This window comes from Chenopodium quinoa, unplaced genomic scaffold, assembly GCF_001683475.1.
Source record: "Chenopodium quinoa cultivar QQ74 unplaced genomic scaffold, ASM168347v1, whole genome shotgun sequence".
NCBI lineage: Eukaryota > Viridiplantae > Streptophyta > Magnoliopsida > Caryophyllales > Amaranthaceae > Chenopodium > Chenopodium quinoa.
The window spans coordinates 1,213,381-1,239,508 of record NW_018742410.1 but is presented as its reverse complement, the minus strand read 5'-3'; the positions used below and the strand labels follow the sequence as shown (position 1 = coordinate 1,239,508).

Sequence of the window (26,128 nt, the reverse complement as noted above, 5' to 3'; positions counted from 1 at the left end):
TTGTGAAAGAATAATGTCAAACATTCTCTATCACTTTGGATATCAGAAAATCAATATCCAAATTGTTGGAGTTTGATATCATACAATTTTGAATCAAACAATCAAATCCAAATCAATAATTTCATTTGAGAGTAATAATTTTTGTATAATTGTTACTTATTGTAACTTATTTCCAATATCCACAAAAAAGGAAATAATCATGATTTTTGATTTTGTTTCCAATAATAATTGATTCACAATACTAAACATGATTTCATTCCAAAATTTACATTCTCATGTACCAAAACACCGTTACATTTTACAAACTCATATAAGGCCCTGTTCACTTCACTTTAAAAAAATAATATTTAGTAAAAATAATTTTACTTTAATAAAAATAAGTTCAGTTCAGCAAAAATAATTCCAGTTCAATAAAAATCAGTAAACACAAAGAAAATTTAATTTCAATTCAACAAAAATAATTTCAGTTCAGTAAAAATAATTTCAGTTCAACAAAAAAATTTTAATTAGTAAAATGCAGTTCAGCAAAAATAATTTCACTTCAGCAAAAATAAGGCTAAAATAAAAAAAATAAAAACAATAGAAATAAGATAAAGTTTAAAAGTAAAGTATATACTAGTATATATATATAAATAAAAACATAAAAAAAAATGCAAAGTCTCATTACTGTGTCTTAACCAAAAAATAATCTAAATCCTTAAAAAAAAAAAAAAAAACAAAAAAAAAAAAAAAACCGAAGTATAACTGTTCTTCTTCTGTCTTTATACTCGTCGGAGAAGGCAACTCAACTGAACAACAGCTAAATTTCACTGAAATTTTTCGCCGTCGATTAATTCGTTGACGGCAGTTTGCATTGTTGAATTCGGAGCTACTAAGGTAATTATTTTGTTCTTAATTTAATCATCGTTTAGAATCTCAAAAATTAATTAGTGATATTTTTTATAAGAATTAGGGTTTTGTATTTCGAATTTCGCTAATCGGGCAATTCGTGATTTCTTAGGGTTTTTTTATGTTGTTCGTGCCGAATAAGCTCGAATTTTTTCTGGGGATGTTATTTTGGTTGATTTAGAATCTCTTGATTTGTAGTTCATGTCCCAGATTGCTTTTGCGAATGCATGAAAGCATAATGCTGGAGAAAAGGAGTTGGGATTTTATCTTTTGATTTTTATTTTTTTTATTTTTTGGCGTTGATATTTGATTAATTAAGTGAAAAATTGTTTTTCTGTTAGTAATAATGGAGATTTTTTTAGCATTTTTAGCTGTCTTTCTTTCAGAAGATCTATTTATTTGGGGCTTTTAGGGTTAGGGTTCTATGGTAAGTAAAAGCTTGAAATTTTGGTGCTTTTATTTTTTGGTGGTAACTTGGTTGTATGAATTTGATGGGGAAGTGTGATAATGTAATTTATTTTCTTGCAGAAAATGAGTAGCTTGGTGGAGAGGCTCCGTGTAAGGTCAGAGCGAAGGCCTGTATACAACATCGATGTATCTGATGATGAGGTGGATTTGGCACGTGGAAAATCTGGGAACCCTTCAGAGAAGCCTGAGAGGATAGCTAGAGAAGATACGGTCTGTGACACTTGATGATTCTTTATTTTCTTTGGTATATTGAATTAAAGCACTCTGTTGGTTTTCAGTTTGAAATTGTGTTGTTTACTGTACATTGCTCAAAACTTACGATCATTACTGTGGTATTTGTGGCCCTGCAATAGTACATAGTAGTTTGTCTTTACTGTTCTTAAAGTGATCTCTGCGTAGTTATGTGGATGGACGTGCTGGTGTGCAAAAACCTAACCTTTCTTCGCATCTTTGTACACAAGTTATAAAGTTAAATACATGACACAAGATTAAAACTCAAGGCTTTGTATCAGGAGATTTATGTAGTGCAGGCTTCTTTGTTACTTGATTGTGTGCATTTGATGAGACAAGATGATTATTTGGTCATTAGATGAAGTGATGCTTCTTTGTCCCTCAGATCGCTCTTCAGGGGAAGGGACATGCCCATTTGATATATATTTCAGGTGTATCAATTTTCTTGCTGTATTTTGTTTTTTCTATGCTATTAATTTGGTTTTCAGGTGCGTGATTGCACATAATGTTTGTATAGCCTCCCATATAGATATATGATTTTGTGTGTAGAGCTGTGTTATCTTGGTTTTGATAATGTGATCTGGACTCCATTGTGTTATTGTGTATGGTATGAGGGTTTGGTTAGAATTATGTCATTCTTTGATTGTGGTGTTCTGTTTGTGGGGCATGAACTGAGCCTTTTTGTGACATTTGTTGTAAATGTACTTTGTATTTATTGTATGTCTTCTAATGGTTTGCAGAAAGAAGATTTATGCCAAACATGTGGAGAAAGTGGAAATCTGCTGGAGTGTGAAACTTGTTCTTATGCTTATCATCCCAAGTGCTTAGTTCCAAAACTGAAAGCGCCCTTCCCTGCTGATTGGAAATGTCCCGAATGTGTATGCTTTTGCGTACAATTGAGTTACTTGTATTAAATTTTTAGGGTATCTTTTGGTGAATGGATTATGTGAAATATTATTGGCCTTGTAGGTTAGCCCGCTCAATGACATTGAGAAAATACTGGACTATGAAACGCGCCCTACTGCAGCTGAGGATGGTGATGCCTCCACGTTGGGTTCGAAGCAAATATTTGTCAAGCAGTATCTTGTGAAGTGGAAGGGATATTCCTACTTGCATTGCACATGGTAATCCCACCCCCCCCCCCCCCACCACAAACACACACATACTCATTTGCTGCATCTTGTGTCTGGAAGCCTATCTGATACCCATTTAAGAACTGATATACATATGTTGCAGGGTGCCTGAGAAACAATTTATTGAAGCCTATAAAACCCTTCCTCGTCTGAAGACCAAAGTGAATAACTTTCACCGGCAGATGTCATCAGTTAACAATTCAGAAGATGATTTTGCTGCTGTTCGATCTGAATGGACTACTGTTGATCGGATCCTCGCTTGCAGGTTTATTTTCTGAAAGAATTGTAAATCTAGTGATGAATGTACCTTCATGCTTTTAAGTACTTTAAATATTTTAAACCATTTTGTTCCATTGTTATGGTTGTCTAGGTTTGGTAAGCATCATTGACTTGTGGTGATCTAGGCTTTAGTTTTTATGGAATATTAACATTTTGTTTGTGCCCCATATCATTTTACGAGTTATCTTTTTTGGCATAGATGGTTATTAATAAGAAAAATCTTTGGGCTATTTTTACAGAATCTAATACTAACCTTCAATTCCTTATGTACACCAGACTTCCATAAGTATTTGTATAAAATATACAGCTGTCTGGAAAGTAGATATGTGTGCCTCACCATTCTTCCAGTTATGGTTGTTCACCCTTCCATTGCCTCAATACTACTTCCGTTCTTTTATATTCCTTACTACATACATATATTTAAGAAATCATTACCCTTAAAAAAAGTAGCCCCTTGATTATTAATTGTCAGTTGTAACACACAGGCTCCATACTCAAACTTACACGCGCATGTATATATCAAGCATATGCACAATTTTTTTTCTCCATGCTTATTGGACTTTATTTATTCTTATTAAGAGCTGTACTGTTCACAAATGCTTGGGGAAGGGGTGAAACTATTGCCAAAATCTATCATCCCTTGTTTGTTGGCCTTTCATCTATTACTCTGTATCTTACCTTTCTTGACTAGTTCTTTTAGATGTGCTGTACTAGGTAAAACATTTTGAGGATCTAGGAAATAGGGGTATTGATATTGCACCATCCCGGGCCATCTTTACATTTTCCACCTTTTTTAGGGTAGTGGGATTTAAGAGGATGAAGGTTTGCAGGACTGAATGAGGATGCTTGTTTCGCATTTGTAGAGTGAGGACATGTCAACCTTTTTGTCTGCAAAGAAAGTCCGTTTGTCACCATTTTAAGCTGTCTATTAATGCATGACTTTCTGAAGCTGTTATGATTTATTACATATGTTTCTATATCAATTAAGTACTGAATATTTTGCTTGTTGCCATTTCTGGCTCACTGTTTTTATTCAATAAGGAAATTAGTGTGATTAATAAATTTGTGTCCTGTATGTATTATATGTTAGATCTAATTGTAGCATGTATTTTTCTCTGTAAAACATGATCTTTGTGTCTTGATTTATTAATTTCAAGGTTGTCTACTGATTTTTATATTATTATGTATTTATCATTTTTTGCAGAGGAGATGATGAAAAGGAGTACCTCGTGAAGTGGAAAGAACTGCAGTATGATGAATGTTCTTGGGAGTTTGAGTCTGATATATCTGATTTCAGGCCCGATATTGAAAGATTCAACAAAATACAGTCTAGGCGTCGTAGACATTCTAATAAGCTGAAAAACGTCCACCGTGATTCTGCAGAATCTCATAAGAAACCAAAAGAATTTCAACATTATGAACAGAGTCCTGAATTTCTATCTGGAGGTATATTAAATTTTTCCTTTTAATGTTTATAATTTTTTTTATACTCCTACATTGTTACTTTATTATTTTTTGCAATTTACCCTCTATGTCTTCTGCTTCCTCTATTGAAATAAACTCTAAAGCTTGATTTGCTTAACTTGAAGGCTCACTGCATCCTTATCAACTCGAAGGGCTGAATTTTTTACGCTTCTCATGGTCCAAACAGACGCATGTGATACTTGCTGATGAAATGGGTCTTGGTAATTTATTGTGATTTTGAATGTGTGTGAGTGTTAATTTTTTTTTCTTTTCTTTTTTCTGTTTTTATAGCTTTTGAAGAATTGTGATGACTGCAGGCAAGACTATTCAGAGTATTGCTTTTTTGGCATCTCTTCTTGAAGAAGGAGTTTATCCCCATCTAGTGGTGGCACCACTGTCAACGCTGCGCAATTGGGAACGTGAATTTGCAACTTGGGCACCGCAAATGAATGTTGTATGTATCCTGGAGTTTCAATCTATGGCCCCAGTACAGGGCTTCCTGCCCCTATATTTCCTCTGAGTATTCATTATGCTTATTGATTGCTAATAAATGCAGATTATGTATGTTGGTTCTTCTCAAGCTCGTAGTGTCATACGTGAATATGAATTTTACTATCCAAAAAAGTCTCTCTCAACGAAGCTTAAGAAAAAGAAATCTGGTCAGATTTCCAGTGAAAGCAAACAAGATAGGATTAAATTTGATGTCCTGCTCACGTCATATGAAATGATCAACCTAGATTCTGCATCTCTGAAGCCAATTAAATGGGAGTGTATGGTAATGTCCTTTATTTTTGCAGCAGATCAGCTTTTGAATCCAATCTGATTTATATAAAGGATGCCATCACCAGTAAAGATTCTGATTTGTTTTAAATTGTCTTCAATTTGTTCTGTAGATTGTGGATGAGGGTCACCGCTTAAAAAACAAGGATTCAAAACTATTTCTTCAATTGAAGCAATATCAGAGTAAACATCGTGTGCTCCTAACTGGAACACCTCTTCAGGTTTTGTTATTCTACCCTAGTATTTGGTGTTATAAATCTTAGCTTAGAGTTTACAATTTACTGTCTGTTTAAAATATGCAACCTCATTTTCAATTTCACAAGGTTCACAATTTTTCTAGCTTTTTATGGTTTCACTGTTGATATAATGATATGCTTGATTGAATTCTGATTAGGTGATACGTAGTCTATAGTCTATTTTTATGTAGCTACGCATTGGTATGAAGATTAGGTGACTTTTTCTCTCCCTTAAAAATGTCTGATTGTCTATTACTTGGATTTTAAAAGAAATGTTAGAAAGAAACTTAGTTATTTTTATAGTTTGCCCATTGATATGTTTTGGTCTGGATACTTGTAGCCTCAAAATTTTAATAATATTGTTAGCTTTATCTCTTCAAACCTTTTCCCTCAGATAAATTCATGCAAATCTCAGGATACTTATCATGTAGGAAGATTTATATTGTGACACAAGAATCATGTAGGGAGATGTTATATTGTGATGGAAATTGTACGTTAGATTTGCATCTCCTCTTTATTCACTCTGGATCTTTTCACGAGAATGCAATCTATTGGAGTTTTATGTCAAAATGGAAGTCCTGAATAATTTCTCTCTTTCTCAATTTTTGTAGATCCATTTATGCTTATTAACCTTGGCTGTTAGCTATCGGCATTGTTAAGTTATCAAGTTGCCATGTTATTCTCATGTCTATAGTTTACATATCTTTTTATGTATCATGAAATGCTTAGATGGCTCTATTTAATATAATACATGTACTCCTTTCTTTTTATTATGATGTTCTTAATAACTATGTGCTCTTGTTTCGAGGAAGTGTGAATCTGTGTGAGAAAAAGGTGGATAAAGTTAGATAGGGTGATTAGAAGGATGGGTGGGTGTAAGAAAAAAAAAATGAATGAAGAAAGAGAGAGTGAGCGGAAAGGTAAAAATATCTCGGGGGAAAGGGGGATAAGATGCTAAGATATATTTTCCAAGTTGAAGTTGGTACATTATATTAAAACACCTCAAATTGAAAGCGGGCAATCCCTCTCTCTCTCTCTCTCTCTCTCTCTATATATATATATATATATATATATATATATATATTCTTTTTTTTTTACACTTTGACCGACTCATAGTTTTAGGTTATTTAATTGACTTCAATATAAAAATATATAAGTGGGGTAGTTGGGGTATTAAAAATTATAAGAAAATATAGTGGAGGTAATAGTATATTAAAAATTAAGGAATGTGAGAGGGTAGAAATAAAAAAAATTAAATTAATAGTGGGTATGTGTGTGGACCATGAGAGGAGAGTCACATATAATAATAATAATAAAATGTAGTAGTTTGTGCAACCAACTAGTGTCTCTCACTCACAAATTCAGATTATATTTCAGGAAGAAGGATTTTTTTATTAATCGTAGCTAAAAGCTTGCGTATAAGGTTTAATGGCTTTAGGCCATAACTCTCCAAAGTTCACAATACAAAATAATTTCTGGACAATCCCTCTCTCTCTAAGGCTAGTAATATTTATACTACTCACTTTGCTACATGATGTGGCATAAAGCCTTAATTGCTCAATTTACTACTTCTTGTCTTCTTCCTAAGTTACCACAGTAAAAGGCTAATAAGCCAAGGCTGCCAGCCAACAGCTTTAAGGGACCGTTGCTTGATCTTGTAGTGGAGGTGTGTTGTGATCCTTCCCCTGCTGCTGCCTACTCTGTCGCCTGCTGTATGTCGGGATTGCTGGTGGTGGTTGTGGGTTCATTACAGTTTGCCAAAAATGGAAGTGTAACCCTTAAAAACAAACTGCCGATTATGGAAAGTGTAACACATAAAAAAATGGAGGGAGTACATCATCATAAATTGTAGGGAGTATACAATATCATGGGTTTTATGGTTTATGAATTTCACTTTATGGTTCAATTCCATTTCTGTCTCTGGTCGATCTTTTTCCTTCTTGTCTGCCCTGATTGGATTGTTGTAGTTTCTTGCTACTAATCCACCTCATGATCTTTTGGTGAATTTTCCAGAACAACCTTGATGAGCTGTTCATGTTGATGCACTTTCTTGATGCTGGGAAGGTCAGTCTTTTGATAGGAGCTTTGAGAGTGTCATTTTGTTATCTTTTTTGAGGAGATCATAATTGTTTTCATAGTTCATTTGTATTCGTCTGTGCTCATTATAAATAAACTGCAGTTTGGAAGCTTGGAGGAATTCCAGGAAGAGTTTAAAGATATTAACCAAGAGGAGCAGATTTCACGGCTTCACAAGATGTTGGCTCCTCATCTTCTTCGAAGTATGAGTCATGAACCTTGTTCTGTTGATGCATTGTTAAATATGTGTGATTTTGCCACTTGATTCAGTTTTTTCTGAAATGAAATTGTTTTATTACGGTTATATAGTATTAGTAGTAGTAGAAGTAGTTAATATCTGATCAGCCATCTGGTGTTGCATTTGTGTTCTATTTTTTTGTTGTCATTGATGATGTTGTTCGCTGTTCTTTCATTCGGCTAGCTAATGTCTTCTTTTTTAGAAGATTGTGCTCATCCGGTTCAAAGTGAACCTGCTGTTGGCATCTCATGAACATATTTTTGTTGTTTTTCTTGTCCCTTCCTCTTCCTCCTGCCTCCTTTTTTGCACCACTTCCATCACATCTTCAATTGAGAAGTTGATCTCAATAAATTAATAGAAAGGTTTGATATGGAAATGGAACTCTTAGTTTTAATCTCTTCTTAATCAGTATTCTAAGATATGAATTATTATATACTAAAATCGAAGTGCTTTTATATGAAATTATGTGAAATATGAACTTTTGTTTAAAAATGTGCTTAGTGTAATGTGTAGTTTACTAGTCTTGGCTTCCACAACTAGTTTTATCCTAGCCAGTTAGTGTATATTTTTTTTTTTAAATTTTTTTGTTTTGTTTTGTTTTGTTTTGTTTTCTGAAACTTGGTTTTTTAATTGGTAGTAGTATGTTTAACAATTACCTTAGTTATTTATGTTGCTGCCCCCCTCTCTCTCAACGCAAAAAAAGCCAAATGAAATAGCTGCAGTCTTATTGGTTAAGCTTGAATGGAAGAGAGATTGCTGGGTTCATTAGTCTGTTTGAACTTTGTTAAAATGTGATGGAGAGGCTATATACTAAGTGAAATTTGGTGCTTAACTTTCATCTATCTAATTTTATAGGTCTTGTTTGTAGATTTGATTATGACTTCAATTTTTGGAATGTCCAGGGGTAAAGAAAGATGTATTGAAGGAAATGCCTCCTAAGAAAGAACTCATCTTACGTGTTGAGCTAAGTAGTAAGCAAAAGGAATACTATAAGGCTATTTTGACTCGTAACTATGAGCTTCTAACTCGTAAGGGCGGTGGGCAGGTGAGGCTACTGCTTTGGCAAATCTGTGTTTTAAGACATGAATAGGATCTAATGTTTGAGTGCTCTTGATTTGCCAGATATCTCTTATCAATGTGGTCATGGAATTGCGAAAGTTATGCTGTCATCCTTACATGCTGGAGGGTGTCGAGCCACTAATACCAGATTCAACTGAGTCCTTTAAGTAATTTTTCATATTTTGCCTCCTAGTGAACCCTTGTCTTGTTTTTGGGATCTATTTTTTTCTTTTGGAGTATGGTCTATTCTTTTTGACATCATCTTTGGACTTTGGTTAACAGGCTGACTTTCAACTTTGAAAATTGCTAACTGCCTTTTTGGTACTGTATGACAGACAACTTCTTGAATCTTCTGGAAAACTGCAGTTGTTGGACAAAATGATGGTGAAGCTTAAGGAGCAAGGACACAGAGTTCTTATTTATACTCAATTTCAGAATATGTTGGACATACTTGAAGATTACATGACATACAAGGTTTTGAAATTGTTGCTTTTTATCTTGATTGGCGGTGCCTTTATTTTATCTTATGTGCTGCATAGTTGGGTTTTCATCTTTTCTGCAGATCTTAACCTTTGTTGGATGTTCTAATTCTGCACAGCCACGTTTCATATGACTTCATGTTTTATGCGACCTTGTTTCTTGCTCTTTTAAATGTGTTGATGTGGAAGTCTGTAGCTTTATGTAGTTCTTGAACAGCATTATATTCTCAATATTTTGATTTATGCTCAACAACTTTTCTATTTAAAGCAAACCTATTTTTCCAAGTAGTCTTTTAGCGGTGGTACTTGATTATATTTTTTTTTCTAGAAATGGCAATATGAACGTATTGATGGCAAGGTCAGTGGAGCTGAGAGACAAATTCGCATAGATAGATTCAATGCCAAGAACTCTTCCAGATTTTGCTTCTTGCTATCTACAAGAGCAGGAGGCTTAGGGATAAACCTTGCTACTGCTGACACAGTTATTATCTATGACAGGTGACTTCTAATTTCCGATTATCAGTCTTGTAATGGCCAAATGCTATGGCTGTGTACTTGTGTTTTATAGCATCATTTTGAAACTCATTTAGGTTACTTGAATTGAGACCTAATATAAAAAATGCTTGAAATACATCAAATTCCAACTTTAATGCTGAAATTCTGGCCAATATCTTGAATTCTAGCACTTTTACACCTGCAAGGCTGCGATTTTAGTTGTTGAATAATTAATTATTTGATTTAGTTTCAGATAAGTAGTAAGATGCTGTAACAAAAATAAATTACTAAGTTGTGGTTCTTTTTTTTTTTTTTTTTTTTTTCCAAAAATAAAATAAAATTAAAAGAGATTAACTTGATCTTGTTCTCTGATTCTGCCCGTGACAGATGTATAGGTAAATCTATGATTGAGGATTGGCTGCTCGCTTTATTGGGATAGCTCTCTGTAGTAAGAAAGTCATTAGATTAGGAACATGTTCCAACTTTGGAATTGGTCTTGAAAGATGTTTGTGGATCGGTTAAGACCACAAATTGGCTGAAATTTATAAAATTAACCTGCTGGTTGAGTTGTTCATGGGAATGATTCATTAAGACTTGTCCTTAAAATTAGGGAGTGCTCTATTAAGCATTGCCGTAAATAGGTAGGGATCCTTGTTTTCTATTGCTAAAAACCCGTTAATGCGGGAAAGGATTTCAAAAGATGGCTGGATATAATTTATGTGGTTGGCTAGCTGCTCTGTGACCTATGTTACTCAAAGTTGGATGTTAGTGTTGGATGCGAGTATGTAATCAGGTTCCTGACCTGGTAATTTTATGAAAACTTTGCATGTTCAGTCTACATTGCAGTGTTAAATGTCCATATTCGTGTCAGGTTCGAGCATCTGATACAGGCATTTAAAGTGTAATTTAGAATTAGAGTAACATAGTTTGGGACTTGACTTTTTTGTTGCTTATGTCATGGTATAAAGGAGGGAGAAGGAAAAGGAGGACTTTGAGTTCGGTTTTGACGATTTAGATGGAGATTTAAAGTAATAGTTTGCATGAGTGCCTGGAGATATAAGATTTGGTGTAGCCTGGAAAGGAGTTGGTGTGCAAGGGCCTTTGGACTTGCTGGAGGTAAATGGAGACCTGATGGTAGTAATATTACAATTTTTGCGATGATTATTTCTTTTGTGGTAATTATTTAGCAGTGTAAATTCAGGTAGGACTTTAGGAGTTTCTTCTTCCCACTTAGTCGTGTTTAATATTTGACTTCTTGGGATCATAAATTTTTTGGGATTCTAATACTTTTGTGGCTTCTGATTAGGCTTGTTTGTTCTTTAATACTTTCGCTGTTTCTATTTAGATGACACGTTCAATTTAGGCACACATATCAAGGAGAAGTGAGATAGACATGTAAAATACAATAATACTCCTACTTAACCTCCTTTTTCCTTCCTCCTACTGACCAGCCATATGAGCCACCACCAGCCCACCCTAACTCCACCCCTCCTTCATCTACTAATTCTAGTCCACCACCACCACCACCACCACCACCCAGATGTACTTCTCCGGTACCACCCTCACCTTCGTCACCACCTTCATCACGTTAAACCCGCAAAATTACTCAACCTTGATAAATATCTAAAAATCCAAAAGCATTCACTGCCCCATCACTCCTACTACCTTTAGATCTCAAGTACTAGAAAAAGTAGACGACGATGACGAAAGGTGACAAAAATAATGCTACAATCAAAGTTCTCGTAATTTAAAATAAAAAGGTTGAAACAAAAAAATACCCTATCTACACTTTATTAGTCTGTTATTACTAGTCTCATTGACGGAATCGAAAGAGGGATGACGAGATTGATGGAAACGAGATCTTAATCTAGTGGGTTAAATCTCGTGGCAATGATGAAGGGTTCTGATGTGTTGAAGGCGGAGGGAGGAGAGAGAATGAGGTGACGGATGAGTGATGGTGGTGAGGAATGAGGTACAATTCTACGATGTGGGTGGTATGTTTATTGGGTCAGGTGAGAGAGAGGAGAGAGATTGGTCTAACAATCTAATATGAGCAGGAGAGAGAATAAGAATAACGGTACAATTGATTATTCACCATAGAAAACATGCCTAAAATAGAAACGTGTCAACTTAAAAAAAAAAAACTTCCCAAAAAGAATACCTGTCAACTAAAAAAAAAACGGAGGTAATATTTAGATCTTGCTGGATGTAATATAATTCCCGAGTCAGGTTATGTTTCTTCATGGTTAACGTGTATTTTATCATTAACCATGAGCTGTTTACTACAGCCTCATGTTTCAACCATATTCTGTTAATTTTAATGTTTCATGTTCTGCATTGATGCAGCGATTGGAATCCACATGCTGATTTGCAGGCAATGGCCAGAGCACACAGGCTAGGGCAAACTAATAAGGTTAATTTTCATTTTTTATCCACTTTGGCAGATTTTATCTTTTATTAGAGCTTATATGGGCTGTCCAATGTCTTTTTAGGAATTTACACTATTGCTGCCTAAACCATCTAACGTAGAGTTATTTGATATTTGAACTAAAAGATGTAGCATAATAGCATTTGGAATGATTTTCTCTTGGATTAAGTTTTTTTTTTTTTTTTTTTTTTTTTTCTCTCATTTTTCATTTCTGCAGGTCATGATTTACAGACTCATAACAAGAGGATCAATTGAAGAAAGAATGATGCAGATGACAAAGAAGAAGATGGTATTGGAGCATTTAGTTGTTGGAAAGCTAAAGACACAAAATATCAATCAGGTTTTTCCCTGTCTGAATTGTCAGATTGACACTTAATTGATGCCTTATGCAAAATGCTGTGGAACTACACCAAAGATTATAATCATCTGTGTTTCAAATCTTCTAATCTCTTTAATGTGAGAGATTATACTAAAATATCTTTGCTGTCATGTTAATATTTTTGGTACTGATAGAATCAGCTTGTTGATAAGTCATTCACTTTGGTTAAGTGCTGAAATTATTTGGGAATAAATCTCGAAGGATTGAGAAAGTAGATGTGATCTTGTGGCATATTATAATCAAGTGTAGGCAAGAAATGCATGCCATGTGTTGGGCCTATCCTAGTGACCTATGGCTTGGTTGATTGTGTTGATGTCTGTGGGTTTGTTACACATTGTAATTTGTTTTCAAACAAGATTGGACTTCACTCTCATCGCCAAACGCTGTTTGACCGAACTTGGCTTTGTGTGCTATTTGGGTGGAACTCGATTCATACTTTCATAGATTTATTAAGTCACTGTCTTTGTTTCTTTGTGACAAGCTCAATGGATCACAAGTGCTACCATATCCATTAGGAACTTGGAAAATCAGTGTATTGTACCATTCTAAGTGTATAATTTATCCATTTGCAGCTTGAGCATGATAATATGGCACCAAATATTGTTTTACAACACTCATAGTTAAGCACTTTCTAACTATCAAGCTGAGTGCATCTACAAAGTTGTTTGCCTGTTGCTTCTTTCTGTAGCTTATAATATGTTGCATGCTGGATGAGGCTGGATTCTGTCGGGAGGTAGTAGTAATGGATTGTAAAGGAGGTATAGCAGCAAAGGAACTTGGTTGGCTCATTTTGAACAGTGTATTTTTTTTCCTTTCTTCTTGTAAGTAGATTTGAGAGGTTCTGAGTGTATGCAATAGAGGTAAGATCAAATTTTTTTATCTGTTCAAATACTTCTTATATCAAATGGCCATAATAGATAGTTTTGGGCAACTTATCATGCTCCATGCTGGTTGCCACTGCGACACGTTACATAACTTCCATTATATACACACAGATACCCCACTAGGACAGATGGAGTAGAAGCTGTGGATACAAGCACACCACGACAGGAGTAGGGAGATAAATGTAACTTACTGTCTTACATATCACTATAAGTTTTCAACGCTGTATAGCTAGTGCCAATTATAGACCCGTTTTTACTTCTATTGCAACCAACTGGTAGATGTTGTCAGTGTCACATTTAATGACCTTGAACTTTCAAGTTAACATTTCAAGAGCTTCCTCACTAAAAAATCTTCACATAAATGACTTTAACAGTCTTCAGTCTAATAGACTCCTCTATTTGGAGAAAACTTGGCCTTGAATCTTAGAAACTTTCAAGAGGTGGACTTGTAGTGAGTTCAATATTGCTAAGTCTCTTGTTTTGTATTTTTGGTGACAGCCTTGACATCTTGGCTGACTAGTACATGCACTTCTAGTAATATTTTTCTTGTACTTGCATGAGCTGATGATTTTTTATTCAATTCCATTTAGTGACCTTGGACTTTGCACTCAAATTTGGTCCTTTGACTACTTTCACCCCTTATTTTTGGCCTTGGATGACCCTATGCTGTACTGTAATTGAGTTCATGATTCATCCTTGTTTGTTGTCTGTCAAAGAATATGTAATTAGGCAAGTCAGTCTTTTTAGGCTGCTTTGATTATGAAAATACAAATGCCAGTGCTGATATTTGGTAGTTTTCAGGAAGAGTTGGATGATATCATACGATATGGCTCAAAAGAGCTTTTTGTTGATGAAACTGAAGAGGCAAAGGCCCGCCAGATTCACTATGATGATGCTGCAATAGATAGGTTAGTACATCTGGTTGTCCTTTTTTCTTTAATTTGAAATCTGTATGTTTGGAGCTATAACGTTTATAATTTTTAGATTACTTGATCGTGAGCGCGCTGGAGATGAAGAGACTACTTTAGATGAAGTGGATGACAACGGGTTTCTTAAAGCATTTAAGGTTTAAATTCTGATTTAGTTTCTGACTCAAAGCCTACTTTTCTTTGCTTGACTATTGATATAGCTTGTAACGGCTTGCTAATGGAAAGATAAATTGATGTTTCTTGTTGATTTTAAACCTCGTGCTTTCTGATTCAATGTATTTACCTTTCTTCTTTAGAGGACTGCTTGAAGTACATTTGCCTTTTCTTTTGTCATTTTGTTGTAAGCTTGTCATGTCCCTATATATTTGTTTTCTGCCAAGACTTAATATTCTGTTGCTAGGATTGAACCACAATTTTAGTTTGATGAGGTATGGTCTGAAGTTAACTATTATGTTATTTAGGTGGCAAACTTCAAGTACATAGATGAAGCTGAAGCTGCAGCAAAGGAAGCAGCGGCACAGAAGGCTGCTGCTGAAACCAAAAGCACTGTGAATAGCTCGGAAAGATCCGTTTATTGGGAGAATTTATTAAAAGATAAGTATGAGGTGCACAAAGTTGAGGAATTTAATTCTCTTGGAAAAGGAAAGAGAAGCCGTAAGCAGGTATTACTTGTGACTTCTAAGCTGAAGATAATGGCTATAAAATATAAATGTGCATTAATTGTGAACCTTCTAATGACTTTTGACTGCTTCAATGCCATCATTAGCTCATTATTATATATTTTTCTAATGTTTTTTGAAAATTATCAATCTTGTAATAGACCTTGTTTTGGGTGTACTACACTATTAACTAAAGAATGCTGTCAATCTTTTATCTCAGCAAAAAACTAGTTCTTGTTTAAGGTAGCGAAAATGAATTTTAAAGTGAATGCAGGATTCTTTGTATATGACATTGGAATGTTTTTGGAAATTTTAAACAGATGCCTATGATGATTAACATATTGCATCAGTAGTCCAGATTAATTGGTTTTACCTGGACTTTTTGCCTTTTTGGTTTAGGTTTGCTAATTTTATAAGACAATTTATATGTTAATGACTGGAGTCTTATATACCTGTAATTGGTCTAATGTATTTCTTGGGTATACCTTTGGTTATACTTATTTGTAATTATCCAATGATGAATTAAATTAGCTTTCCCTTTTAAGTATTTGTTAAATAAATTACCTTTTTTATTCTTTTTTGTTTGTGCCATTCAAAATATAGCATTTGAAGACGTGGACTTTGACTCTGATTATTTATCTAATTATAAGAAAAAACATACTCATGTGCAATCGCGTTAGATTCGCCTTCTCTTTGTGCAGTTTAAAAATAACTTTTTATAATTTTCTAGTTGAAGATGTGGACAATTTTTTGCATTTAAAACTGTGCAAAAAACCAGTAAGGCAAATGGGAAAAACAAAAAGGAATGGACTGTCTTTGTTTCAATATTGTAGGCCACATTTGTCTTGTGTTGCATTTTTTCACTTAGTTATCCGTCCATGTATGGTGCTATTATATTAAATAAATTTGGTGGATTATTCGCAAAATTGTGTAAGATTATTAATTTATTGTCTGACATTTGTAGTGATTGTCGTAAACCACCTGAATCACCTATCAGTTTTTTTTCTTTTCTTTTTACTTTTTTTTTGGTAAAGCCACCTCCTAGTTGTTTTTTTTTTTTTTTTTTTTTAATGAAATAATCCCTTTGAAAAATTTGCGGTGCTAATTTTCTAATTTGGCTGTTTCGCTTCAAGTTGGCAAAGCTTAATTTTATTGTTGTTAAGACCAATTTTAACTCCTTTTGCATTTGAAGTTCTTTTCCATAGGCTCTACACGCATGAGCTGATGGCAATATTGTCAATTTAGGTTCACCAAATTACCATAAAAATATTCTTGTTTCGTCAATCTTACAATTTTTAATCTTTTTTGTCCCCCCCCCTCCCCCCCTCTTTATATTGTTATTTTTTTATTTTTTTTTAATTTTTTTTTATATGAAGAAACCTAATTTATACTTTGTAAATAATTCTTTGTATTGTGAGTAAGTGCTAAAATTAGGGTGAGTATACTGTATTAATTGTGAGTTTATCATTTAGGATCTCTTAAATATAAACCAAAGACAAGTCAATAAAATAAAATTAAGCTTACTTTTATTTTTGTATGTGTGTGTGCGTGTGTATGTTTTTTTTTCCCCTTTGGGGGAGGGGGGTTCGATTCTTGTATTTTTGTGGTTGAAGCCATAATTTGATGGTTTGAGTATATGCACAAGATGGGAAGGCTGATATATGCTTTACACTGTGACATTACCCACCTACAGATGGTATCTGTTGAAGATGATGACTTGGCTGGTTTAGAAGATGTTAGTTCTGATGGTGAAGATGACAATTATGAGGCTGAATTAACCGACAGTGAGACAACTTCATCTGGAGTACCTTCTGGCAGAAGGACTTACAAAAAGAGAGCTCGTGGTATGTGATTCCAGTCTTGTGTTTAAAAGGATGAACGAATGTAAGTTAAAGGATATTGATTAGATGAATATCGTTTGAATAATTCTCTGCAGTTGATGGTATGGAAGCTTTTCCGCTGATGGAAGGTGAAGGGAAATCATTTAGAGTGCTTGGTTTTAATCAGAGCCAGAGAGCTGTTTTTGTGCAAGTTCTGATGAGGTTTGCAGTTAGTTCATACATCTCCCTGCAGTAAAATGAAAATTTATTTTTGTGGCCTGATTGACTTCTACTAATCTCTTTTTATATAGATTTGGCTGTGGCGAGTTTGACTGGGTAGAGTTCGTACCACGGTTGAAACAGAAGACTTACGAAGAAATCAAACAGTATGTATTAATACCCTTTTATAGTCTGAAATTTGAGCTATCATCTCACAGAAAGTGAGGTCCACTCCTTTTGGAAGATCATTTTTCTTAACTGACTTATCATCTGATATATGTCTATTTACTTTTATTGTTGAAATGAATCTGGAATTCTCACAGGAGGTTACGGGTAGGTTGTCGATGGGCCTACATTTGTTAGGATATTAATGAGTACCCTATGTGGGAATGCGTTTAATCTTCTTCAAAAAATGGCCAAATTTCTGAAAAGAGAGACAGAGAGTTGAAGAGATAGTGGAGGTCTTGTTGGAATAAATGATTGCAGATTTGCAAATATCTGAAATGGCTTTGATCAGGATAATGCTAACGACATTTAATTGGGAAATGCTGTTTCTGACAAGGCCTCCTGTCATTGGCCACCGTTATAAGCTTCTCAATATTTGTTGTGTCTGTGTGTTACTGCCTCACTTTGTTTCCGTTTATTTACATACATTTAGCTAATTATCTTTACAGCCTATATAAGCATCTTGTTGCCTTTGTCTGTTGCTGAGCTTGTGTTCGCCAGAGCTTCCTTTTTATGGAAAAGATGTCAAGTGGGCCCAGGTCTTCTTTGCCCATGCTTTGTCTTTCCTATGGCTGTCTGGTGAGCTCTGTCTTTCATGCGCTGCCCTAGACAGGAGATGTGTTGCCCTGGTTATTGACCTTGTCAGCGTGTCAGTTATCTCTCCACTTAATCTCTATGTATCTCTTTCGCTTTAGTAGACAAGTGGAGTTTCTAGTTATTGGGATGAAGGCATAACTTCACAGTCTTGAGCCAAAGGGGGAGCCGAATTCTTATTTTGTTTGTTATGTCCTTGCTTGGTCAGATATAGGAAGATAGTCTCAAATTTACCTTTAGATATTAAAAAAGATTCAGATAGATGTGTGATTTACAGTAGTGTTATATGTTGATGAATGTGAAATTGTGACTGGATTGTTAGAATTGAGAAGCAATTAGTAGTTTAGTACTGTGCTTTTGTGTCCCATCACATGCTATGTGAGTGCAGGAGTGGAGTGTCAATGATTATTTATCATTCCTAGCCTGTGGAATTGAATCATTGTCAGCTCCCTTAGAGTATTTTAGTTCAAGCTATTTCATTGAACGTTAAGTCTTTTTGTGTCTGCTTAATTGTCAAGGTCGATCATGACTTTCATATTTCATTTGTGCATTGGCGGACTGCATTGTTGCTAAGTGTTTTTATGGAGGAAAATAGTTGTTCAGAAGCTCAAAGAAAAGACTGTCGTGAGTTCGTGACCCAGATTTCATAAGATAATGTATTTGTTTTTGGCATCTGGAGTTGTGAAGTCTGTGCACCTTCAAAGGATAGGTTGTAATATTGTTTATACAACAAGAGGAAAGGACCCTATTCTTAAACATATCTTTTAAGCTGGGAGGGTTAAGAAAGTGTATGGATTGAGTGGGCTGGGTTTAATCTTGTAATAAAAAGGTTTTAATTTAAGCTGTAATAAAAGATAACGGAGGAAGCACTTTTTTATATTTCCTGTTTAATTTAATTTTGTTGGCAGTTATTTTACTGATGCCACGTTTATCCAGGAAGAAACAAAGGAAATTTCTCATGAAAGTTTTGTTATAGACCTTCTATGTCCTTTGTTAAAATTATTTAATCAAGGGTGCAAGAGATTGTGTGTATTAGTGTATGTTCAACTTCATGGAAGTTTGTAGTTTGTTTTCCTTTTGTTAGTATGATTCCGTTGAATGTGTACTCCTTAACTTTGATAGCTAGCATAAGTGCTTAAGATTTGCGTAACGTTTGGCTTATATGTTCTGTTAATCTATTGTTTATTTTCTTTTCGTTTCCAGTTTTAATGTCTATTTGAAAAAAATTATGATTACTGGTGTATTGTTTTCTTTGTATTTTCTTTGTACACAGATATGGGGCACTTTTCTTGTCTCATCTCTCTGAGGATATCACGGATTCACCAAACTTTTCAGGTTATTTGCTTCTGCTTTTCTCCATGCATGCGTGAATTTCGGATGTCTTTTAAGAAAATAATATTACTTCCTTTTGTCAGGAATTTACATAACTACTATTCGGCCTTTTTCATCGAGACAATTTGATTTTGGATTGGTCAGTTTCAATTTGCTGAACCCCAATGTTTTGTTTATGCTGATCACAGATGGTGTTCCAAAGGAAGGGCTTAGAGTTCAAGATGTTCTCGTCAGAATTTCAACCCTGATCATGATTAGGGATAAGGTACATGAGATGGCACAAATTTTCTGTTGTGTCTATTTTGATATGCTATGTGCAGAATCCTTATAGGGAAACAAAACGTGAAATATTTGACAAAGAATGGTTATCGTTCTATCATTATAGTGAAGCTACGTGAATTCTGTGAATCATATGAAAATAGCTTCTGCAACTTATACTATGCCAGTCTCTTATTCATGATAAGTCATTTGCTTTACATGTGGTTATTTGAGCCTCTATTTTTGACAATATTGGGCATAGATATCAGCAGTTTCACTCTTTTTCAGTCATGATATGCTGCCAGTATTCTTGATTAACATAATTGTTTTAGCTTCTTAAGTTGATCTGGGTGGGATGATATCCATTATCCCTCATGCCAGATGCTATCTTTTGGTACACAACAGTATACAACCTTATTATTAATGTTCTAAATCTTGATTCATTTTCTGTTTATTGAGCTTGTCTATCCTGAATTATCATACTAAAATCATTTTTTACTGCTTTGTTTTTGTTAATTCCTTTTACTAACCATTTTGCACTACCCAACAGGTGAAATCTGCTTCAGGAAGCCCTGGTGATCCCCTGTTTGCAGATGATATACTTTTGCGATATCCAACTTTAAAGGGTGGAAGGGTCTGGAAGAGAGAGCATGACCTTATATTATTGCAAGCAGTGTTGAAGTAAGTTCTACTCTTTTACTTTGAGCATTAAAAAATTTATCATTTTAGTTGAATACTCTACATGGAATATTGACCTTTCACCCTTAATATGAGAAGTATTAAGTATAGCTTCTTTAGACGTGCAATGACCACTTGGACTTTAGCCCAACCCCTGCCGCGTCTACCTCATCCTTGACCATAGCCACTGGCACCCACTCTACAAAGCCTATTTTTCTTATATTTTCCTTTTTGGAGGGGTTTTGGGCCCATATTAGGTCATAGATTTCATGCCATAGTGCAAATTTAGTTCAGGTATAATTTGGCATGATATATTGAGTTCTTAAAACCTGATCTGATTGGAGAAACTAATTTTGGCACACCCCAATAAAGGAAAAGTAAACCTTAATGAGCCTGACCATATGTGACCCAATAAATTGGAAACCTAAACTCAGATGACATCCGAATTGGAGAAAAACTGTAAACCTTACAAAGACCTTGGAATTTGAGACCAATCCGCATCCAAATGAACAAAACCTGATAACGTGATCTAATCTGATTTGTTATTGACCCAAGCTTAAATAACCCGAAATCATCCAATAGCAATACTAATTCCTAACTGCCATGCTGAGCGATAACTGATTATGCTCTTGAAAGACCCGAGTTGGCCTGACTTCAATTAATACTACCTCGGTACCTACTAAATAGTTGCACCATTTCTTTTTTAAAGATAAAACTTTATAATCTTCTACCATAATTGTTCACTAGTCCTCCCTCTGTTCTTTTTTGTTCTACTTGCTTTCCATCTTAGTCCTTTTTTTTGTTTTACCTACTTTGCTTTATTCTATTTTTGGATTACCCCTTGTACTATTTTACCCCATCAACCCCACAATAACTACAACTTTCCACACACTCTTTTACTTTAATTACTTTTTTCTTACTCAAACCCACCTTTTTACATTCTCTTATTTTATCTTACGCCCTCTCACCTTTTTCAGTATTTTCTTAATTTGTGTATCTATTGTAATTAAGTAGAACATAGAAGAACAGAGGGAGTATGTTAAAGAAAAAATAGTCGAGTTGGATCTTTTTTAATGGTCTTAATGTGTATTTTCAATATACTACCTCCGTTTCTTATTATGTGCAACAAAGAAATATCTTATATTTTACAAATAATACCCCTTTGTTGCACATAATAAGAAACGGAGGTAGTATTAACTTTTTCTAATTTTAACCAATGCACAATCCCAAGATTTTTAAGGTCAAACCAGTGCAATGGATACTGTGTAAGAAAACGAATGATGCAAGGTAGTATTAACTAGAAAATGTCTTGGATTGGGTATAACTCAACCCAAATGCTGAACAATCTCATAAAATGATCCAAATTAACCTGAGTTAGCCTGATCCAAATCTGAAGTGGTTGAATGAAAAAACCCGAGATGACTTATTTGAATATGATTTGAGCAATCACCTGATTAGAAATAGAAAATCTGAGATGACCCGATTCACACACAACCCAAAATAACCTGGCCTGAACTTGGACTCGCCAGATTAACTCCGAATTTCCCAGTATCAAATTCAATTTGATAAATTGGCTTGACTTGAACACCTGAATTGACAGCTCTAGTCTCATCAATTTAATTATAAGGAAGCTAAAGTGAATTCCCTCAAAAAAAATAGAAAATAAGAAAAAAAGTTAAAGTTAATTTGGAAACTACATAACTGCAAAATTGTTGCTCTTGGTCAAAGAAATTTGTACTCTCTTTCTGAATATTATAGCTCCTCATTCCATTGTGGTGTTGTGCTATTTGCTTGTAATGATAATAAGTTTGATAAGTTGGTCATGCCTTAGCTTTATTTTTATTCTGAAGGCACGGGTATGGAAGATGGCAAGCTATTCTTGATGATAAAGACTTGAGGATTCAGGAACTTATCTGTCAAGAGTTGAATCTTCAAGTGATAAATCTTGCTACCCTTGCTGTTGGAGGTAATCAGGCACAAAGTGGATCACAAATGGCAAATAATATAGAACCATCTGGTGACTCTGTGAAGGGCACTGTTAGTCAAAATATTTCAGCTTCTGAACCTGCAGCAGGAGGTGCAGATGCTACCACCTTATTGTATCAGTTTCGAGAAATGCAAAGAAGACAAGTTGAGTTCATTAAGAAAAGGGTGCTGCTTTTGGAGAAGGGCCTACAAGCAGAATGTCAGAAAGAAGTCTTTGTAAGTTCATTTGTGTATTGCATGAACTTTCTGTTATCTCTTATATCTGAGACTGTGGCTGGTTACTGAACAATTGCCTTCTTTATATGGTTTCACGGACTGACGGACCAGGTTCTCTGTCTTGTGCTACATGTATCATAATATGTTTGTGAACCCCCATACTCGTGCACATACACTTAATAATCTACAGTTAATGGCATGGGAGATACAGCCTTCCCGCATGCAACTGATTAATATTTGATAATTATTTTAAATGAGGACTGCCCTTGATACCTGTCACAAGTGAGGCTTCTTTCACCTCAACCTCAGACCTTGCTACTAGCAGGGTCCTTGTTGGTGTTGAAATAAGGAAAGCTGACTCATCCAAAAAGTTAACTATTCCCCAACGGGGCAAACAAAAGTAGCAGAGGGAGTGCCTAGTTTATGTTTCATATGATGGGTTTTTGTCAAATTCCAATAACTAACTAAAATTTGTTTTTGTGAAGCATCACACTGCATGTCTCTCTGGTATCGGCAAATTCTGACTTTATTTTTTAAAATTTAAATGTTTGTAACATAGGGTGATGGGAAGTCTAATGGTGATTATTTTGAAGATTCTGAAAATGGAAACAAAGCAACACACATGGCAACTACAACAGCAGAATATACAGACAAACTTCCTCATATTGAAGTGCTAGGTATGAGCTTTTACTCATTATTATTTCTAGAAGTTGGTAAAAAAAATATAAAGTACTATTTGAATGACAACTATATTTAAACTTTTCTGTTTTTTTGTCCTCTGGAGACTGCAGCACATTTTTACTATTAGCAATTTCCTTCATGTTAGAAAGAATAATGACCATTATTGCTTTTCCTGCAGCTGCAGAAGAAGTATCTTCTGCTAGTCATGATACTGATCCTAAACGCCAGCAGCTGGCTGAACATTATAATCAGGTGACTATTTCTTCAAGATTTAGCTTTTCTGTTCCTATTGTCAGTCTACCAAGATTATGATGTGTATACCTAGCCTGTCAAAAAATTTCTCGTGACTTGTGCTTATGATTTAAAGAAAATAAGAAGAAAAAAAATTGCTTCATCTTTCCCTGATTGAAGTTAAGGATTTTAAGTTGTATTTTGTTACATCTATTTGTGTACAGATGTGCAAGATATTGACTGAAAATGAAAAGATATCTGTTAAAGCTAGTATAAGTAATGAAGCTGATCCGAATTTGGGCAAGACACTTTACCAGCTAGAAGATCTTTGTGGAAAGGTCAACCAAATTTTTGCTATGCCTCATAGTCATCCTACTGCCCATGGACCTGCATCAAAAGATCAGAAACAGCATGATGTAGGTCAGAGTAGTGTTCAAAAATTAGGCCAGCCATCTGATTCTAGCCCACATTTTAAGGCAGAGAACATGGAGGTTCAAGCAACCCAAACTGAAAGTAATCATGGTAACTTACCCGGGCAAGCTTCCGAGGATGTGGAGATGGTGGATGCAGAAGTTGATGCAAAGACACAATTTGATGAAGGACAAGGTCCTGCTACTGATGAACCTGTGCAGAAAGGGGAAGGAAAATAGGGTTTAGATGTTTTAGACTCAGATCTAACCCTATTGTGTATTTCATTTCCTTCCCAAAGTAGTGTATTCAAACAATCCAGAAACTCTTCAAACCACAGGTTTAGTTGATTTATCAAAGGTTACATGAAACTGGAAACTATGTTGTGATCCTGCCTTTTGAGGTTATGAAGCCAAGCTGCTATTATTCATCAATATCTTAGAAGGCAGGATCTTTCTAATCTAAATGGTTGATCCTGTACTTGTCCTATATCATATATGGGACTATGGCAGCCTGCTATAATTAATAGAGGCTCTTTCATCTTTGCATTCTGAACAAAGGAATACTGAATGGGCGCCTAATCACCTATATGGGGCTATGGGTTGCTTCATGATTATATATGTAAAAATCATGTCTTGCAGAATCCTTTTTTGCCTCCTGAGAAGCGGTCAGTAAGCGTTGTAAGAGATTATCATACTTTAAGAAGCAACACAATGGGGTGCATCAACACCCCGATTGTTTACTGACCATGTTGTAAGAGATTATCTTACTTTAAATAGCAACACGATGAGATGCATCAACACCCTTTTTGTTTACCGACCATGAAGAGTATTTGGTAATGAACTTAGATGTAATTTTGCAAGGAAAATTTATGCTACCATTCAGTACCATCTCTTAATTGGTAGTGAATGCTTCTATCTATGTTAAATATAATATATGAGATGGATATGCACTGCCATGAATATTGGCATGAGACTTTTCACAAATTACATATAAATTCATCTACCTTACAACAATTTAGCACTACACTCTACAAAGACCAAAGACCTTGTTCTTTAATTTTGATAGTTCTGCCTTCGATCAACCCTATTAGCTACCGACTGACGCCCCCTCTTATTTTGGTGGTATATAGTCTTTGCTTTATGTACATCCGACATCTTATATGATGCCCAATTATGTACTTTATAGCATAGCTTCATCGTCTTATAAATGTTGTTAGTTTGTTACAAGGTATAAATATTAGTTTCATCCTATGTACCAAGCCTTCAATTCATTTTTTTCTATCATTGTTCGTTGTATTGGGTTCCATCAATTATAAAATGGAAATTTCATATCCATATCATCATATAGCTCCTGCTTCCATCGCGTTCATATCCATTTTCATGCAACCTAAGCAAGTTCTTCAGTATTAAAAGGACTACCTTCGCAGTTTTCATGGCTTAGCTTAGTTAGCTACATTTGCCAGCCAAAGCCGCCGCAATAGAAGACCCTTGTTGTGTGTCACTCTAAGTAAAGATACATACAAGTATTTTAGACTTTTATACGAACTACCAACTACTGCATGCTACTTTATTTTGTGCTAAGAATTTTGGTACTGCGCTTTATGGAGATGTTAGTTAAGGACTTGATTAAGGGTCTATCTATATTAAATCTTGTGACTGATATTAGACCTTAGCAAATATACCAATTAACTATAACATAATAAATAATTGGACATATATTTAATCTTCATAAATTAGGTTTAGTGGTTAAGTTAAAGTCAAATTATTTGTTCTTACATACCTTGTAACTAAATCTAATCAATCAAAGTCTTAATCTCATTAGTGAGACCATCTATATTCTATGTATAACAGTATATTTTATTCTCTATATATCAAGTCCTTGAACTTGTTTGAAATGACAAGTTAATCAGAGTTGTGAATCTAGTGATGCCAAAATTTATCAAATCACATCAAGTATTGCTAAATATCTCGGAATTAGTTGTTCATGCACACCTCTTATAACTAATATTGGAATTCATAACGTAAAGATTAAGATTAAGATTGCTAAGCATTTTTCTAACAAAGTATGGGTTTTATATGTGAGTGTTTATTCTATATGTATGTTTATATTATTTGTTCTATTTTAAACACGTGTTAGTACGTTTCTTCTTTAAGTAATCATGTAGTTTGATATCTGATCAAACCACAATGTATTGACACATACGGGATAGTTGAAATAATGTGGATGTTAACTGAACTTATCGATACTACACCTATTACTAGTTGAACTTTTAGAATCCAACAATTTTGGTTAGCGCAAATGCAAACTTATCTACTACTACGTATTAGATTAAACTTTGAAACACAATATCAACGCAACAGCTACTCGATGGG

The 26,128-nt window shown here is 34.7% G+C and overlaps 1 protein-coding gene across 1 annotated transcript; it reads left to right on the top strand.

The window, feature by feature from the left end:
• Positions 1–665: 665 nt before the first annotated feature.
• On the top strand, positions 666–24,695 carry LOC110705847 (CHD3-type chromatin-remodeling factor PICKLE-like). The gene is made up of 31 exons (XM_021883783.1): positions 666–876; positions 1,417–1,566; positions 2,328–2,465; positions 2,557–2,711; positions 2,824–2,985; positions 4,204–4,445; positions 4,589–4,684; positions 4,781–4,917; positions 5,020–5,238; positions 5,357–5,464; positions 7,493–7,543; positions 7,659–7,758; positions 8,696–8,838; positions 8,916–9,019; positions 9,188–9,326; positions 9,660–9,829; positions 12,173–12,239; positions 12,472–12,594; positions 14,319–14,425; positions 14,502–14,583; positions 14,908–15,108; positions 16,799–16,949; positions 17,042–17,147; positions 17,237–17,311; positions 19,237–19,298; positions 19,484–19,560; positions 20,104–20,234; positions 22,082–22,433; positions 22,993–23,110; positions 23,293–23,366; positions 23,570–24,695. The coding sequence occupies exons 2-31, from the start codon at positions 1,420–1,422 to the stop codon at positions 23,993–23,995; spliced, it is 4,263 nt and encodes a 1,420-aa protein (XP_021739475.1). The 5' UTR covers positions 666–876; positions 1,417–1,419; the 3' UTR covers positions 23,996–24,695.
• The last annotated feature ends 1,433 nt before the right edge of the window (positions 24,696–26,128 follow it).